The following is a 15602-nucleotide window of genomic DNA, read 5'->3' as shown; positions in this document are numbered from 1 at the left end:
ATGAACTGGACAAGAAGTTATTAATAATGGGTGGATGGAAACATAAAATGTCTTATGAAGCTTATGTTTCATTACATTTTCTTAATTAGCCCTCATATCCAGAACTGTATTGGTAATATTTATGAAAACATTATGCAGTTTGACTGTATCAGAAGCACAGTCACAGATCCAATATGTGAAAGATGAAAGACCAGGCTTCCAAATGTCTTCTTCCCCCCGTCTGCTGGTAGACTGTGTCCATTATTAGGCACATATTCTATCACCCTGCGAGAGCGTGAGGAAGTGATGCATTTGCACTTGGAAACGCTTAAAATAATTCCGGATGCTGTGGAAGTGATTCTAATAGGAGCAGATAGCACAGTGTCCATCTTTGGAAGGCGGTATGTGTGTATATATGTGTTTCCTTTTGGTGCCTGCTCAGAGACCTAGGATATCCTTCCTGCTGTCACAGTTCCTTATGATGGGAACATTGACATGTGAGGCTGAGAACCTGGACCCTTCAGCAGGGCAAGGCGTCTTCCTGTGAGCCCCCTGCTGCCCACAACCTGCCCCACCTTGGCCTTTCTTCCTCTTGGAGGGTGAAGGGCGGGTTTATCTGTGACAAATGAGCCTCCCGATCAGAACAGCCCCCTACAAGAACCGCCGCGCCGCCGCCGGATCTACGTTACCGGTGCTTGCCAGTCACAACACATGCTGGGTTATTTGGAGAGACGGGGGGAAAGTGGCATGTGGGAAGGAGAAACATGTTAGGACTTTTTTCCCTTCACTGGTTCCTCTGAGATGGTTCTCTGACTCAGTGCTCCTTCCCATCTGGCCGTCCAGCAATGCAGAAACAAAGGTACGGCAATAAGTTTTATACTGGAGTACACGCACTGCCAAAGTATTGTCCGGAACTTTCCTCCAAAATGGCATCAGGCGGTCCAGTGAATTTCAATCTCCTAAAATTTTTTTGAATTCATGGATTTCTTGGTCCCGCTTAAAGGGATCATTCGCCCATCCATTATCAATAAGTGCTTGCCTAGTACCTATTCCACTGGGTGTCAAGGTGTACCCTGCCTCACACACTCTATTACTACCCTACTACTGTACTCAAAGGAAACCCATGTGAAAATGCAAATTCCACACAGACTGAGTCAAATTTTAACAACCCACCCTGGACCTCCAGCTGTGAGGCACCAGAACTACCAGCTACAGCATCGTGTCACCAGAAGAATCCATTCAAACTTTATCCCACATAGCTGCCCTGGCCAAACGTCTCAGAAAGAGAATGTGGACGTTCTCATTTGAGGACCATGCTCTTCGAGCCCTAAGCCAGAGATATACAGGCCCATCTGGACTGGTGTATACATGGAAGTTGAGGGTAAGGTTCTGCGAGTGGACAGAGTACGAACGCATGAGCCTTCGTGAGATGCTGGGGTTTATCCGGCTGTCTTAGTCTGTCCCTTTAATCCAACTGAGATCCCTCATAAAGTCCAAAGGTGAGAAATTAAAATGAATATTATTCAAAATTCTGCCTGAGATAAAGAAACCTGCTAGTTGAAATAATCTAGGCCAGGTCTAATATAAAGGCCAAAAGGTTCTGCACTTAATTTAATCTGGAAATTGAGCCTGAAGGAAGAATTTGCTACAGTACTGGATTGGACATTTCACATATTTTTTATGACTTGCATTAATTTAATCTCTCAATATCTAAATAGACATAGTGAGAAGGAATAATTTGGTCACTAGTTTATCTCATGTCTGTTGGAAAACTTGTACCAGAAAAGGTACTTAATGTGAATATAGGTTTAAGGAAAGTTTAAAGATGTCTTCAACACAGAGCTACAGTGGTTTTTGCTGGTTTGATCACTTATCAAAATGTTCCTTTTCACTTTATTTGACATATATTGATACATTTAATTCTGATAATCAAGCTAGTGATAAAAACATTCATATGTGGATCGTTTAAGACTACAGTATTAAAATTTGAATAAATTATTATGGTGACTATATAACATTTTTTTTTCATGAAAATGACCTCCCCAATAAAGGACTAGAAACCAGACATTTAAAAATAATAGGTTTTAAATGTAGGCAGGATAACATTCCAAACATTCCATTTTGATGATAGACATATAGCACAAATGGACAATGACCCATTTGCAATAGCCAGCACTGTACAGTGGAATGAGGATTATCTTGTTTTTCCATATTTGATAGTCATAAGTGGAAATTATTATCATGTTTTCAGTCATTTGTTTTACAATTCAGAAAAAGGGCGATAACATCCAGAGAGCCATTATAATGTATTCTCAAAATGTTATCTGAAAAAAATGATGAATCCAGGTTATCATATTTTTCCAGGATACCCCTCCCTAAAAAGAGATAAATATTTGATAGGAACTGCTAATAGGCCTTCGCCAGGATTTAAACAACAATTTGACAAATTCATTTTTTTCGGAAATTGTAGTGAAAAAAGCTATAAGAGGAAAGCATGTCTATCAAAGTTTGGCCTAAGGAAATGGACTTACAGTATAACCTAAAGGTTGTTGGTTTGAGCACTACTCCCTGTTACTGCTGTAGTGTCCATGAGTGAGACACCAAGTTACTGAAGTAAAATAGGCAGCTAAATAATGCGTGAAATACTGTAAGTCACGTTGAATAGAAGCTCTGAAACTGCAGAAGGTCTTTCTGATATAATCCTATAGGATTAAAAAAAAAATCGATCAGTCTTCAACCAGTGTCCTTTAGGACCATTTCATTTCATAACTCGTTTCAATCGGATTATTTTGATTGGTTATAAATTATGATAGGAAATGCTGCAGAATTTTTTTGTACCCGGGACTCTAAAGGATTTTCAACCAGAGGACGATTTAGGAATAATTATGAAAGACATGCTTCCCTTCGGGGTTCGTTACCTGTCTTTGCGTGCCTGCCAGCGTGCATCATTACGGAGGAAAATAAGTTTACCGGAGGGAGCAAGTCAGGATGTGCAGGCTCTCTAACCACCTTGCCGGAGCACCAGAGAAGGACAAAGACGGCTGTGACAGCGTTCCCCGCCGACTCGGCCTTTCAGAGTCGATGCACCTGAAAGCCATGGACGATGACATGATCTAATTACAAAGCACATGGAGCACCGTCGTTCAATGCTATTTCTAGAAATGCAGACCCTGCTCATGTTGTTTCTCCAACTGCTGAGTCAAAACGTGGCCTTCATTTCAGTTTCCCTGGCACAGCAAAACAAAAACCTTCCTCAGAAAAACATCTTGCCTAAAATGTTAAATTCTGCATCAGAATAAGCAGTCACGGTAATAAAACGAATTTGAAAGATTTGAAGCAAAACCACCGATGCATGAGTGTCTCACCTTGCAAAACAGGGTCCCTTTCAAAGCAGGAGAAACACAAGAACATGGTGAATCACTCAGTATTCACCATGTTTATACAGGTAATACAGTAATTAATGTTTGGGGTTGGCTGTAAATATTTCTGTTCTAAATCTGTTGTTAGTAATATTTCTATATTACTAGAATATTTTACTGTAATATAACACCATGTTCTCTGTTAAAATATATACAGTATATAAGAAAATAAAATCCCTCTCTCTCCCCCACATGGGGTGGTGTCTTCCTCAAGCTCAGGTCCTCTACCAGAGGCCTTGGAGTTTGAGGGTTCTGTGCAGTATCTTAGCTGTTCCTAGAACCACGCTCTCCTGGACAGAGACTTCACATGTTGTTCCTGGAGTCACAGTCCCGAGTGCTCCTATTACCACTAGGACCACCCTGAACTTCACCTTCCACAGCCGTTCCAGTTCTTCCTTCAACCCTTGGTACTTCTCTAATTAATAGGGAGCTACCTCCCGCTCCGGCCTTACGCCCTGTGTTGCCGGGTAGGCTCCGGTTCCCCGTGACCCCGTATGGGACAAGCGGTTCGGAAAGTGTGTGTGTGTATATTGTGGTGCACAGCACTGTAGGTTTGGATGGGACAAGGAAAGATGCAGTGGCAGCATTCATCTTCAATATTTATTTGAACACTAGCACATAGGGAAATAATGCTCTCGCTACAAGAACCCACATTTCTTCCAGGACCTGCACTCCAGCTCACTCTGTTTAGTATTCCCAAACCCTTTTCCAACATGTCCCCAAACACGGTCACCCCATTAGTTTCCCCCAGAAGCGCCCCAAGTGGTTGCACACTTACATATCACATTTTTCCCCATAATGCAACTATTTACGTTGAACAGGTTTCCCGCCTAAACACAGTAACGCGCGTTGTTACAATATATGTCTCTGTCTATTAAATATAAAGTTGCATTTTTCCATATGCTGTAGCATAAGGCATGGAGGATATTAGTTTTTTGTCCAGAGTTGATCCCTTCAGCCTTATTTCTTTTGCAACGATGACCTCACGTGGTTGCACGTGAAAGCGCACAGGAGGAGGGCAAATTTTGCTACTCTTCAGGAATTTCGGCAGAATTTCACATTACCGCGGTTTCGACTGTTCTATCAATATAAGCGCGGTATCCTGTCACATTTATTGTTTCTTCTGCATTTTAGAAATGCATATCATATGATATGGTAGGATGCCGTTTGGCTCGAGAGACGACTGTCATACGAGAGCTCTATACAGTCCATAATCATGTCATTTTCATTGACTGTATATACTGTCTGTATATACAGTCAATTAATATTACATCAAGTTTATTATTAGATCTTAACTACGAAATAGGCCCACGACTGAAGCGAAATGTTGCCTCGGAAACCAACTGGCGTTGAGACGTTCGCTTCGATCGACACTGCGCATGCGCATTTCCAAATCCGCGCATGCGCTTCTCACAAATCGCGCACGCTTTTTGTACGTGCGGTCGCGTGTCGTTGTACGCGTGCGCCCGTCATACTCCTAGTAAATATAAACGACTATATAACCGATCTAGTTTATGTTCTTTTATTAACAGTTCTTTCACAGGCATGAAGGATGGATTCAGTACCTTGTATCTCCCTTTAATTGGGAGAGTTTGAGCTCCGGCCCGGGATCCTAGATAGGTAAAAACTGACACAGTGACAGCGAGTTTTTACTTCTTCTATGATTTTCCATGTCTAACCATAAAAATGTATCTGCAGTGCAGAGGATGGAGCTTCTTCCTGTCCTCGAACCAGAAGACAAGCCTCAAAAGGGCATATGGTAAATACCAGGATTAAATTTATTGTTACCATCATTTGGAGATACCCTTTTAATAAAATAAAAGTTTTATGCAGTAAGGGTAATTTTTACTCATCAATTCAGGGTAAGTACCCTTGGTACTACAGCAGGAGCATGGCTAGTTTGGATTCAAACAAACAACCTTCAGGTTACAAGTCTATGTCTTTCTACACGTTTATTTTCCATCACTTTTGGAATTGCATCCCAACCCAGAGGATCATCTGTGTAGTTTCTGTGTCTTCCGTTCTGCAGGTATGCCCTGGTCCCCCGAGGAGGGGCTCCTGGTGTCAACGTGGGACACACGTGTACGTACGTCCCCAGCAGTGACGGAGACAAGGGCAAGATTGTCATCGTCGGAGGTGCCAATCCCAGTGGGAGCTTCGCAGATTGTCACGTTATTGATCTGGGTAAAAGTTAGCCCTTTTTACCTTGCAGGGTGTTGCGTTGTTATGTATTTGCTGCACCTGCGTCGGTCAATTCATGAGTCAGACAGCTTTGCTGGACATTTTAGTAAGGGAGGGAAAAGTGTAAAGGGAACAGGGAAAAATATTTGCTGATTCATGTGTCCGTTGATCAATCCCTATCCAGACCGCCACGAGTGGGACGAGCCAGAGTGGCCGGGGCTGCTGGCGCGGTACGAGCACTGCAGCTTTGTGCCCGAGAGCAGTCCACAGAATCTCTGGGTGTTTGCTGGGGCTGAGAAGAGTGGGAACCGTAACTGTGTCCAGACTTTGGACGTGACAGGTAATGGCCATGGGATTGTCTCTGCCTGTCCCTGCATGTGGCAGTACCCTGGGTGAAATCTAATTCTTCAAAGCCTATAATCAGAGTCTCTTCTGCATTACACACCGTTACACAGAGGTACTTGTGCACAATTTAAAACTTTACCTGTTGTTAATAAACCCCCTAAACTGCATATTTCTGCTTCATTAAGAGTTCAGATCATATCAAAGTAATTTTGAAAGCTGAGATGATCTTTTCACCTCAACTTGGAAATGAGAAATTTAGTACTATTTCTGCTGTCAGACCAAAAAATTAATGATACTCTTTTATTTCATATTCACGGTCTTCATAGTTTCTATTTTTGCAGCCTTCTTACTGTAGTGGAATGCGGAATGTCTGCCTGTCTCTGCCTGTAGGTGGCCCTATATGGAGGAGTGTGCAGGTGAAAGGGAAACCCCCATCACCCCGGACCTACCACACCAACTCTGCATGTGTGGGGGAGAGGCTCTTTGTCTTTTCCGGGGGAGACGCAGGAGCCACACCAGTCCCAGACCCCCAGATCCATGTCTTTGATGCAGGTTCTTCTGATTAAATTCATATAAGCTCACACGTTTCAAAAGTATATCTAGAAGAAGTATTTAAAAATCATCTTTTTTGTGTCATTTGAGGTTGTTCGTATTACCCTCTTGCCCTGTTTGCAGTGTCTTCTACCTGGTCGCAGCCAGAGTTTCACGGGAAGCCCCCATCTGCAAGGCATGGTCATGTGGTGGTTGTCAGTGGATCAAAGCTCTATGTTCATGGAGGGCTGGCAGGGGACAAATTCCACAGTGACATGTTCTGCCTGGACACCGGTAAATCTTGCTAGACAACGTGCCCCGTCACTTCTTGTAGTCAGGTTGTTTTCAACACCTGACACAGTTTTGCTTGACTTGCATTAATTTGCATTTAAGCCACACATCACATACCATAGGGCTGGATCACAGAAACATAATTCACTCCCGGGTATTTCAGGTCAGGTTTATTTGTGCTTCGAGCTACCTCGATAAATTTTGGCGTCTTTTTATTGCACTTAACACACTGCAGTGGTTAGAGAGATCGGGCAATGGTGTGGATTAAATGGGTAGATAAATATTCTTAAGATTTGGAGTGGGCTCCACCACTGTTCCACACAGTCCTTGTTACATAAGCTGAAATACAGGTAGTGTGAACTGAAGTTCACAGACAGTGTATGACTGGTAATTATTCTTCAGTGACTATGACGTGGGAGCGGATTCGAGCGAAAGGAGACGTCCCGCCAGGCATGGCTGCCCACTCGGCACTGGCCTCTGGAAAGAACATCTACATATTTGGGGGCATGACTGCAGAAGGGGCAGTGAACTCCATGTACAGATTCCAAACTGGTGAGGCAAACATTGTGAGGTGGCAAAATACTACTCTTCAAACTTAAATATTCAACATTCATTTGAATACTGTCTCTCATTTATGAAGTCCATGGTAGTCAAAACATTTATTTTTTTTTTGACAGCATAAAGAAAACTCTGTACCGTATTATCAAAACATGCATGAATTCTGGATAACACATCACTTATTGTCGTCAGAGAATGCAATTATTAGGGCCACTCTGATTTTTAGCATGTGGTAACATTTCTTTTGTTTGAGCAGACCAACAGTGCTGGACTCTAGTGAAGTTCGAGGGTGATCTGCCCCCCAATCGACTGGACCACTGCATGTGTTTAGTGCCGTGGCGTACGAGGGCTGAGAGCGAGGAAGGGAGCCAGTCTCACGCTGCTGAACCAGGGACCGTGAACCTTTGCTTTGTGTTTGGTGGTATGGATACACAGGGCGTAATCCACAATGACTGTGTTGTTACTTTGCTAACATAGTAGTCTTTTTTTTTTTTGAGTGTCAGGTTCTGTTTTTTTTTTTTTAAGTTTTTAAATTAAACACTTCTGTGCTTGCTTATCCACAAGATGTTAACTTGTATTTTTTAATTACAGTTTAAGTAAAAAACTATCCACAATCTGTATGTAAAATAATTCAGATTATTGTGGGTGTTTTTTTTATTATTCCCAGTGGTTTAAACTTGTTTTCACATTATCCAAATTTGGGTACCAGTGTAATAAAGGTATTCAAGTGAGAGACTACAGTATTGAAGGTTCAAGTTCAAAGAGGGGCATGACTGAGCCATACATTTTGTGGAATGGCATCTGTCATTCATAAATTTCAAAAACTGTAAAAATACATACTTGGTACAAAGATACACAAGTAAGAATAAAAGTGAATGGTAAGATGTCATTAAGAATTTTTTGACTTAGAAACCTTTAGTTATAATTAATGTCTACAGTTGTGCAACAGCAGTAGGAGAACAAGTTTTATAAATTAGCTGTGGGACAGTACGAGGAACACATCAGGGTTTAGACAAAGTATAAATGCCTCAACTCAGAACAAAACAAACATTCTTTGCTGCAAAATAAGATGCAGATAAAATATAGCTTTTTGTTAGCTACTATAACCACTCTGCATGCCCACAAAAAATATTTCACAGTCAGAATAGCAGGAGAGCCTTATTCCAGGCTGATTTGAACCTCCACTTTGCAGCAAAGAGAAACTATATTTTTACTATTACAATGAAGGTTGTAACAATCACTCCACCACTTAGTCTCCTCTCAGTAATACCATCAATGGCTATGGGAGGTATCAAGAAAAATTGTGAAGGAGTTGTGAAGATCCTACAACTCATCCTTTGTGTTTAGTTTGTCTTCTCCCCCAGCTGGTGGTGGTCCACCTACACTACCATAGAGCTTGCTGATGATTGGCTGGACCACCTCCTCCAGCTCTTTCTTTTTTGCCTTGAAGTCCTGAACAAGTGCATCCTGGTGTGACTCCATCCATTCAATCTTCTCCTCCACAGCCTTCTCAATGGTTTCCTTGTCTTCCCAGGACAGCTTGCCCCTCAGCTTCTCCGTATCACCAATCTGGTTTTTCATAGAGTAGGTGTAGCTCTCCAGCTCATTCCAGGCATCAATGCGCTCCTTCAGCTTCCTGTCTTCATCAGCGAAGTGCTCCGCATCATTCACCATGCGCTCGATGTCCTCAGGAGTCAGGCGGTTCTGGTCATTCGTGATGGTAACCTTGTTCTTGTTGCCAGTGCGTTTGTCCTCTGCTGTTACTTGAAGGATGCCACTAGTATCGATTTCAAAGGTTACTTCAATCTGTGGGACACCTCGAGGTGCCTGAGGGATTCCAGAGAGGTCAAAAGTGCCCAGCAAGTGGTTGTCTTTGGTCAATGGCCGCTCACCTAAGGAAAGGGGACATGTGAAGTGTTGATTGTTGATACAGGTCATAAAGGTTTACTGCTTAAGTACTCTGATACTTATTTCATTTCTTCGCTTTTCAAGAAAAAGCAGCTTGCCTTCATAAACCTTGATGGTAACAGTAGGTTGCTTGTCAGAGGCGGTAGAGAAGACCTGGGACTTCTTGGTGGGCACCCCACTGTTCCTTGGGATCAGTTTAGTCATCACACCCCCGACAGTCTCAATGCCAAGGGTCAGGGGACACACATCCAGAAGAACGATCCCTTCTTTAAAAAAAGAAGTCATTTTAATATTAAGAAGGAGCTCCTTTTCATACTGTGGACTTACAGTCAGCCAAATTTGGCCATCGTTTACGTCACCAGAATTCCAACATCAATACCCTTGAACCCAGACTCACCTATATCTTCCTGTCCAGAGAGAACACCAGCATGCACAGCTGCTCCGTAGGCCACAGCTTCATCTGGGTTGATGCCCCTAGAGGGCTCCTTGCCATTGAAAAACTCCTTCACCAGCTGTTGGATCTTGGGGATACGGGTGGAACCGCCCACCAGCACTATCTCATCAATTTCTGACTTCTTCAAGTTAGCATCTTCCAAGACCTTTTGCACAGGTTTCAGAGTGGAGCGGAACAGGTCCTATATGGAGGGAACAGTGCTTTTTATCAGCTTACCTGACCTGCAGTATGACACACTAAAGTAATATGCAAAATTTTACATTCATTACTTCAGTGCAGTGCACAAAGTCTTTAGCCAAATGGTCCAAAGCCTACCTAGGAGTCATAGGACACAAAGCAGGTGACACCCTAGACAGGTGCCTGTCCATGGCAGGGCAATCTCTCTCACACACACACACACACACACACACACACACACACACAATGGAAAATTTAGAGTCACCAATTCACCTCAAACACATGTTTTGGACTGTGGGAGAAAGCCCAAGCACCTGAAGGAAACCCATATGAATACAGGGAGAACATAACTACTCTACACAGACTGAACTAGTTTGAAACCCATGTCCAAACTCGGAACCCAGGAGATGTGACACACCAGAGCTGCTCACTGCCCTACCATGTCACCTACTACTCTGACATTAGTCACTGTATTCTACATAATGTGAAATAAACAAGCTACAAACTGTTTCTGTCCATTGGACGTGTACAATTATGTTCCCTCAGCTTAACATGTTCTAGGCTGCACGTACTATGTTGAGGTCCTCAAACTTGGCACGGGTGAGAGTCTCTGAGAAATCATTTCCCTCGAAGAAAGACTCGATCTCAATGCGGGCCTGGTGCTGGGCGGACAGCGTACGTTTGGCTTTCTCCACCTCACGCCGCAGCTTCTGCACGGCACGGTTGTCCCTGCGCACATCTTTGCCTGTTTTCTTCTTGTACAGCTTGACGAAGTGCTCCATGACACGCTGGTCAAAGTCCTCACCCCCCAGATGGGTGTCCCCATTGGTGGCCACCACCTCAAACACACCATTGTCAATGGTGAGGAGAGACACATCAAAGGTGCCACCACCTAGGTCAAACACCAGGATGTTCTTCTCATCTTCCTTCTTGCCAAATCCATAGGCAATAGCAGCAGCAGTTCTGAAGGGAAGGCAATAAGAATGAATGGTAATGAAGTTAAAATTGATTGTTTTGTTAAAAGAATAAAGTTATATACTTAGGTCTTTTACCTAGCTGGATTCACTGCAAGATTTAGGGTAAAAAACATTGGTTATTTACTTTCCATCTTAACAGTACACAGGTTTTCAGTAGAACAAAACGCACGGTTCATTGATGATCCTCAGCACTTTGAGTCCAGCAATGACACCTGCATCCTTAGTGGCCTGGCGCTGGGCATCATTGAAGTAAGCAGGAACAGTGATCACAGCATGGGTAACCTACAGTAAGCAGGAGAAGAAAGTTATCAAGGTGCCAACATTTATTGTAACATCTCCACAAGAAGTCCACATCTGACACATGTAGAGCCGTCATACACATGCCTTCTTTCCCAGGTAGGCCTCTGCAGTTTCCTTCATCTTAGACAGCACCATGGCTGAGATCTCTTCTGGAGTAAAGGTCTTCATCTGACCACCAATTTCAACCTGAATATGGGGCTTGCTCTTCTTCTCAGTTACCTGAAGAACACATAAGGGACAAGACACTTAATTTTAAGAGAATGAAACAAGGCGATTCTACATGGCAGTTTAGGCATCATACGTTGAAAACGCTACTGTTAATTTACCTCAAGGGGGTCTTACCTTAAAAGGAAGGTACTTGATGTCCTGCTGCACGGAAGCATCAGACCAAGTGCGACCAATTAATCTCTTGGCGTCAAATATTGTGTTCTCAGGATTGGAGGTCAGTTGGTTCTTGGCACCATCACCTATGAGACGCTCACCCTTTGCAGTAAAGGCCACATAGGATGGGGTGATGCGGTTACCCTGGTCGTTAGCGATGATTTCAACACGCCGGTTCTTATAGACACCAACACTGTAATCCAGAAATTAAACTACGTGAATGAAGACTCGAGTCAAGGTTAAGGCCTAGCCTTGCTAACCATGTCTTGCTCACCTGATCCGAGACAAACGTAAGCATTTAGCCACCTCAAATGACCATCCTGCCCCATTTTGCTCTTTTGCCCCCAAAACAGAAAGCAATAAGCTCACCAAGAGTATGTTGTCCCCAGATCAATCCCCACGACCGTGCCCATGCTTTCAATCGTCTCCTCTTCCTCAGCAGCAAACACACTGCCAGTGATCAGCAGTAACACACACAGGAGTCTCATCCCTGAAGCAGTCTGTGGGAAACAACACCACTTGGTTTACCTTCAATACAAATCAATTAGTCGTGCCCCTCTATCATGTGCAATGTCACACCTGGGTCAATGGACAGGTGTCCATTTCCAGGCAGGACTCGGAGCATTCAGCCACAGTAGGTTTAAGTTATTAAGCAGTTAGCAAAGGATAGTAACCTTGCTCTGGTTTCAGATCAATTGATTAACACTTCAAATGGGATTCAGATTTACTTTGCTGCTGGGGTGAGCTGAAGAGGACAAAGTAGTTCAAAACATGAGTATTCAAAATGGGCTTCTTCTTGTACAGGAGCAACTTAATTTAATTCCAGCACATTCCATTCTGCATTTATAAAATAATTGCTGTAACTCCCACACACATCATCTGAAGCTGTTTGTCCTATACAGGGTCGCAGGGAGCCGGAGCCTAACCCAGCAATACAGGGCATAAGGCTGGAGGGGGAGGGGACACACCCAGGACAGGCCGCCAGTCCGTCACAAGGCACCCCAAGCGGGACTCGAACCCCAGCCCTACTGGAGCAGGACCCAGTCCAATCCACTGCACCACCATGCCCCCCTACTGTAATTCAATTATGAAAAATTTAACTTGGCAAAGACAAAAGGTAATTATCAAAAGCTCCTAAAAATGCTGATAAACCATACATCAGAACTAATTAAATGATAATAAGAGGTTTAGATAAACATACCTTCATGAATGACATCTTAAATATGAATGAGAAGAAATATATTTGACTTGAAGTTATACTATATTACTCCCTTCTTTTTTTTTTTTTTCTTCTTCTTCTTCCTCCTCCTCCTTATTGTTGTTTTGTCTCTTCTGTCGTTTTGCATATGACTGTAAATAAACAACACAAGCGCGATGCGGTGTCTATATAAAACAACACTAAATCATCGTGGTTTCCCGCCATTGGTCAGTAGCCATCTCGCTGAAAATCTATTCGCTGGAAGGAAGCGATTAGCTGCTCCTGATTGGACCACGTGCCGGTAGCGCATGCCCAACGTAAATTTGTGATTGGCTAACTGTCAAAACGCGGGCCAATCAGTATACGCGGTTGGCTTACAGTGAAATTTTACAGCCTTGTTGCAACAGTTATTTATGTGGTGTCAATATTAGCCTTTTGCTTTCTCGCGGTAATTAAGAATTGATTAATAAAAAGTGGTATACTTTGTTTTGGGCGGTACGTGGGTCGGTGCGCAGCGCTGCTGCCTCACAGCGCCTAGGTCAGTGGTGGGCAAACTACGGCCCGCTGGGCTGTTTAATCCGGCCCGACGAGTATTTACAAAATTGTCTTAAAGACCGCATTCATTTCGCCTTTTTCCTGCAATACCCTGCGTTTCAGTTGATTCCACTAGATGGCGCTGTTCATCAACAACACTGTTCCCACTGAAACTGAATAAAAGTTTTCTTTACTTTTTAGGTAATGGGTTTCACTTGTAATTTATATTAGTTCATCCCCCCCATCTGCTACTGGCCCAGCCCGCCTGTCAAATTTTAAAATCCAGTGTGGCCCTTGAATCAAAAAGTTTGCCCACCCCTGGCCTAGGTGGTGCGAGAGGACGTAGGTTCGATCCCACTCAGGAGTTTACGTGTTCTCTACGTGTCTGCTTGCGTTTGGCCTTGCGATAGACTGGCGTCCCATACAGGGTGAACCCCTCCGCCCCTCCAGCCTTTTTCCCAATGTTTCCGATAGATTCCGGCTCACCGCGACCCCACTCGGGACAAGCGGTTATAGAAACTGGATTCCATTGGATTGGATCTGTTCGTTTTCACATGCAATCATTTTCCCTACTTTTTAAAAAATCTACAACCAGCATCTGATGCTTTACAGTAACATTTATTCATTTAGCAGACACTCTTCTCCAAAGCGATGTACTTCTCATAGAAAATACATGTGTGCATTACGTTAGCAGGAAGGGAGACATACTTGCAAACGCGTGATTTCTTAAGTACAGTTAGTTTCTTTCCACCATATAAACCAATGTTCAGCACACACAAGTAGCTGCATTAAACTTTATCAGGATATCACACACACACACACACACACACACACACACACACACACACACACACACATTTTCAGAACCGCTTGTCCCATACGGGGTCACGGGGAACCGGAGCCTAACCCAGCAACTCAGGGCGTAAGGCTGGAGGGGGAGGGGACACACCCAGGACGGGACGCCAGTCCGTCGCAAGGCACCCCAAGCGGGACTCAAACCCCAGACCCACCGGAGAGCAGGACTGTGGTCCAACCCACTGCGCCACCGCACCCCCTATCAGGATATCAACGATTCCTGATCACCTTCCTAGTAATATTTTTTTGAGATACATATAAACATTTGCATTACATATAGGAGTAACTGTGCAAAGGTTTATCCAGGTATGATATTAAAGTTATGATGCATGAACATTTACACCATACATGAACTTAAGAGATCAAGTGCAAAGTGAGTCTGGAAGAAGAGGTGTGTTTTAAGACCCGTTTTAAATGTGGACAGAGATTCAGCAGTTCTGAGTTAGAAGGGGAGGTCGTTCCACCATAACAGAGCCAGAACTGAGAACCTTCGTGCTTTAGAGGTTGAGTTGTAGGTGGTGATCAGACATCCATGCAGAGATGTCCGACATGCAGGCAGCAAGGCGCGTGGAAATGTCTAACGCTCCACATGGAAAGGAGAGGAAGAGCTGGGTATCATCAGCATTCCAGCGGTATTTGAATCCATGGGAGGCTATGACCGGGCCGAGGGAGGAGGTATAGATCGAGAAGAGAAGAGGACCCAGTACCAAGCCCTGCGGCACACCAGTTGAGAAGAATGAGAGCCCTGCCAGACCACTTGGTAGGATCTGTCAGATAGGTAGGACTCAAACCATCTCGGTGCTGTTCTTTGATCCCAAGATGTTTAAGAGAGAGGAGAGTAGAATCTGGTGGTTAACAGTGTCGAATGCTGCAGACAGGTCGAGGAGGATGAGGACCAAAGAGAGGGAGGTCACTTTGACTTACTACGGTACCAATTTACACGGCTGGACAATTTTTAGTAGAACAACGTTGCATGGGTAATTTGCTCGAGTGCGCCACAGCAGAAGACGGGACTCGAACCTGCTTCTCAGTATCTTAGGGATCACCACTAACCACAACACCACTGGGTGGCCCTTCGCAAGCTCATAGTATGGCTATTTTGTTTGTTACGATGTAAGCTCTTGTGTGTGGATTTATGAGTGAAAGTACTTTATTACTACAGCACACGACACAGTGACAGTGTTATAGTAAACCGAAAGGTGTGGCGTTTCCTCTATTGCATTGGTGTTGCACGCCTCTTGTCGGTGTTACAACTAATTTCATAATCTTAGACCTTCTCGTTGCATCAGATCACGATAGGCCTACTGTTTCCATACTCCCAATATACTCACAAAATTAAAAGTCATACTGTAAATACAATGATAATTCATACTAAACACTTTACCGATTAAAGTAGCTTCGCTTGTGGGTTCAGCTACAATGTTTTCTTAACTCAAGTAATCATGTACATGTCACGTATAAGATTTCAGAGGTCTTTCAGCTAAATCCTATACAGTATGGTATTTGACCATAAT

At 43.6% G+C, this 15602-nt stretch overlaps 2 protein-coding genes across 3 annotated transcripts; one reads left to right on the top strand and one right to left on the bottom strand.

Moving 5' to 3' along the window:
* The first annotated feature begins 4804 nt into the window (after positions 1 to 4804).
* On the top strand, positions 4805 to 8165 carry LOC108927207 (rab9 effector protein with kelch motifs-like). Of its 2 annotated transcripts, XM_018740333.2 has the most exons (8): positions 4805 to 5018; positions 5097 to 5157; positions 5428 to 5582; positions 5764 to 5919; positions 6315 to 6476; positions 6600 to 6749; positions 7149 to 7298; positions 7561 to 8164. In XM_018740333.2, exons 2-8 carry the CDS (start codon positions 5105 to 5107, stop codon positions 7779 to 7781), a joined length of 1047 nt encoding a protein of 348 aa, XP_018595849.1. In that variant the 5' UTR covers positions 4805 to 5018; positions 5097 to 5104; the 3' UTR covers positions 7782 to 8164. The 2 variants fall into 2 exon arrangements, with proteins under 2 accessions (XP_018595849.1, XP_018595848.1); XM_018740332.2 differs by lacking the exon at positions 4805 to 5018 and having other exon boundaries at positions 5069 to 5157; positions 7561 to 8165.
* Positions 8166 to 8177: 12 nt separating this feature from the next.
* Positions 8178 to 12749, bottom strand: LOC108927206 (endoplasmic reticulum chaperone BiP-like). Its single transcript, XM_018740331.2, has 9 exons — positions 12703 to 12749; positions 11871 to 12001; positions 11463 to 11694; positions 11205 to 11339; positions 10990 to 11102; positions 10416 to 10806; positions 9610 to 9847; positions 9311 to 9478; positions 8178 to 9196 (listed from the first exon to the last, which is right to left on the bottom strand). The coding sequence occupies exons 1-9, from the start codon at positions 12715 to 12717 to the stop codon at positions 8628 to 8630; spliced, it is 1992 nt and encodes a 663-aa protein (XP_018595847.2). The 5' UTR covers positions 12718 to 12749; the 3' UTR covers positions 8178 to 8627.
* Between the last annotated feature and the right edge of the window lie 2853 nt (positions 12750 to 15602).

The sequence above is a fragment of the Scleropages formosus genome, chromosome 6 (assembly GCF_900964775.1).
Source record: "Scleropages formosus chromosome 6, fSclFor1.1, whole genome shotgun sequence".
Lineage (NCBI taxonomy): Eukaryota > Metazoa > Chordata > Actinopteri > Osteoglossiformes > Osteoglossidae > Scleropages > Scleropages formosus.
The sequence above is the reverse complement of the archived record's forward strand: the minus strand, read 5'-3'. Positions and strand labels throughout refer to the sequence as shown.

Bases quoted from the DNA above. Each gene is read 5' to 3' on its own strand.
- LOC108927207 (XM_018740332.2), top strand. From the start codon at position 5,069: ATGTCTAACCATAAAAATGTATCTGCAGTGCAGAGGATGGAGCTTCTT. The intron at 5,920-6,314 runs GTAATGGCCATG...CTCTGCCTGTAG, and splicing joins CCAGACTTTGGACGTGACAG to GTGGCCCTATATGGAGGAGT. The intron at 6,750-7,148 runs GTAAATCTTGCT...ATTATTCTTCAG, and splicing joins CATGTTCTGCCTGGACACCG to TGACTATGACGTGGGAGCGG.
- LOC108927206 (XM_018740331.2), bottom strand. The intron at 11,103-11,204 runs GCATGTGTATGA...TGCTTACTGTAG, and splicing joins AGGCCTACCTGGGAAAGAAG to GTTACCCATGCTGTGATCAC. The intron at 9,197-9,310 runs GCAAGCTGCTTT...CCCTTTCCTTAG, and splicing joins TACCATCAAGGTTTATGAAG to GTGAGCGGCCATTGACCAAA.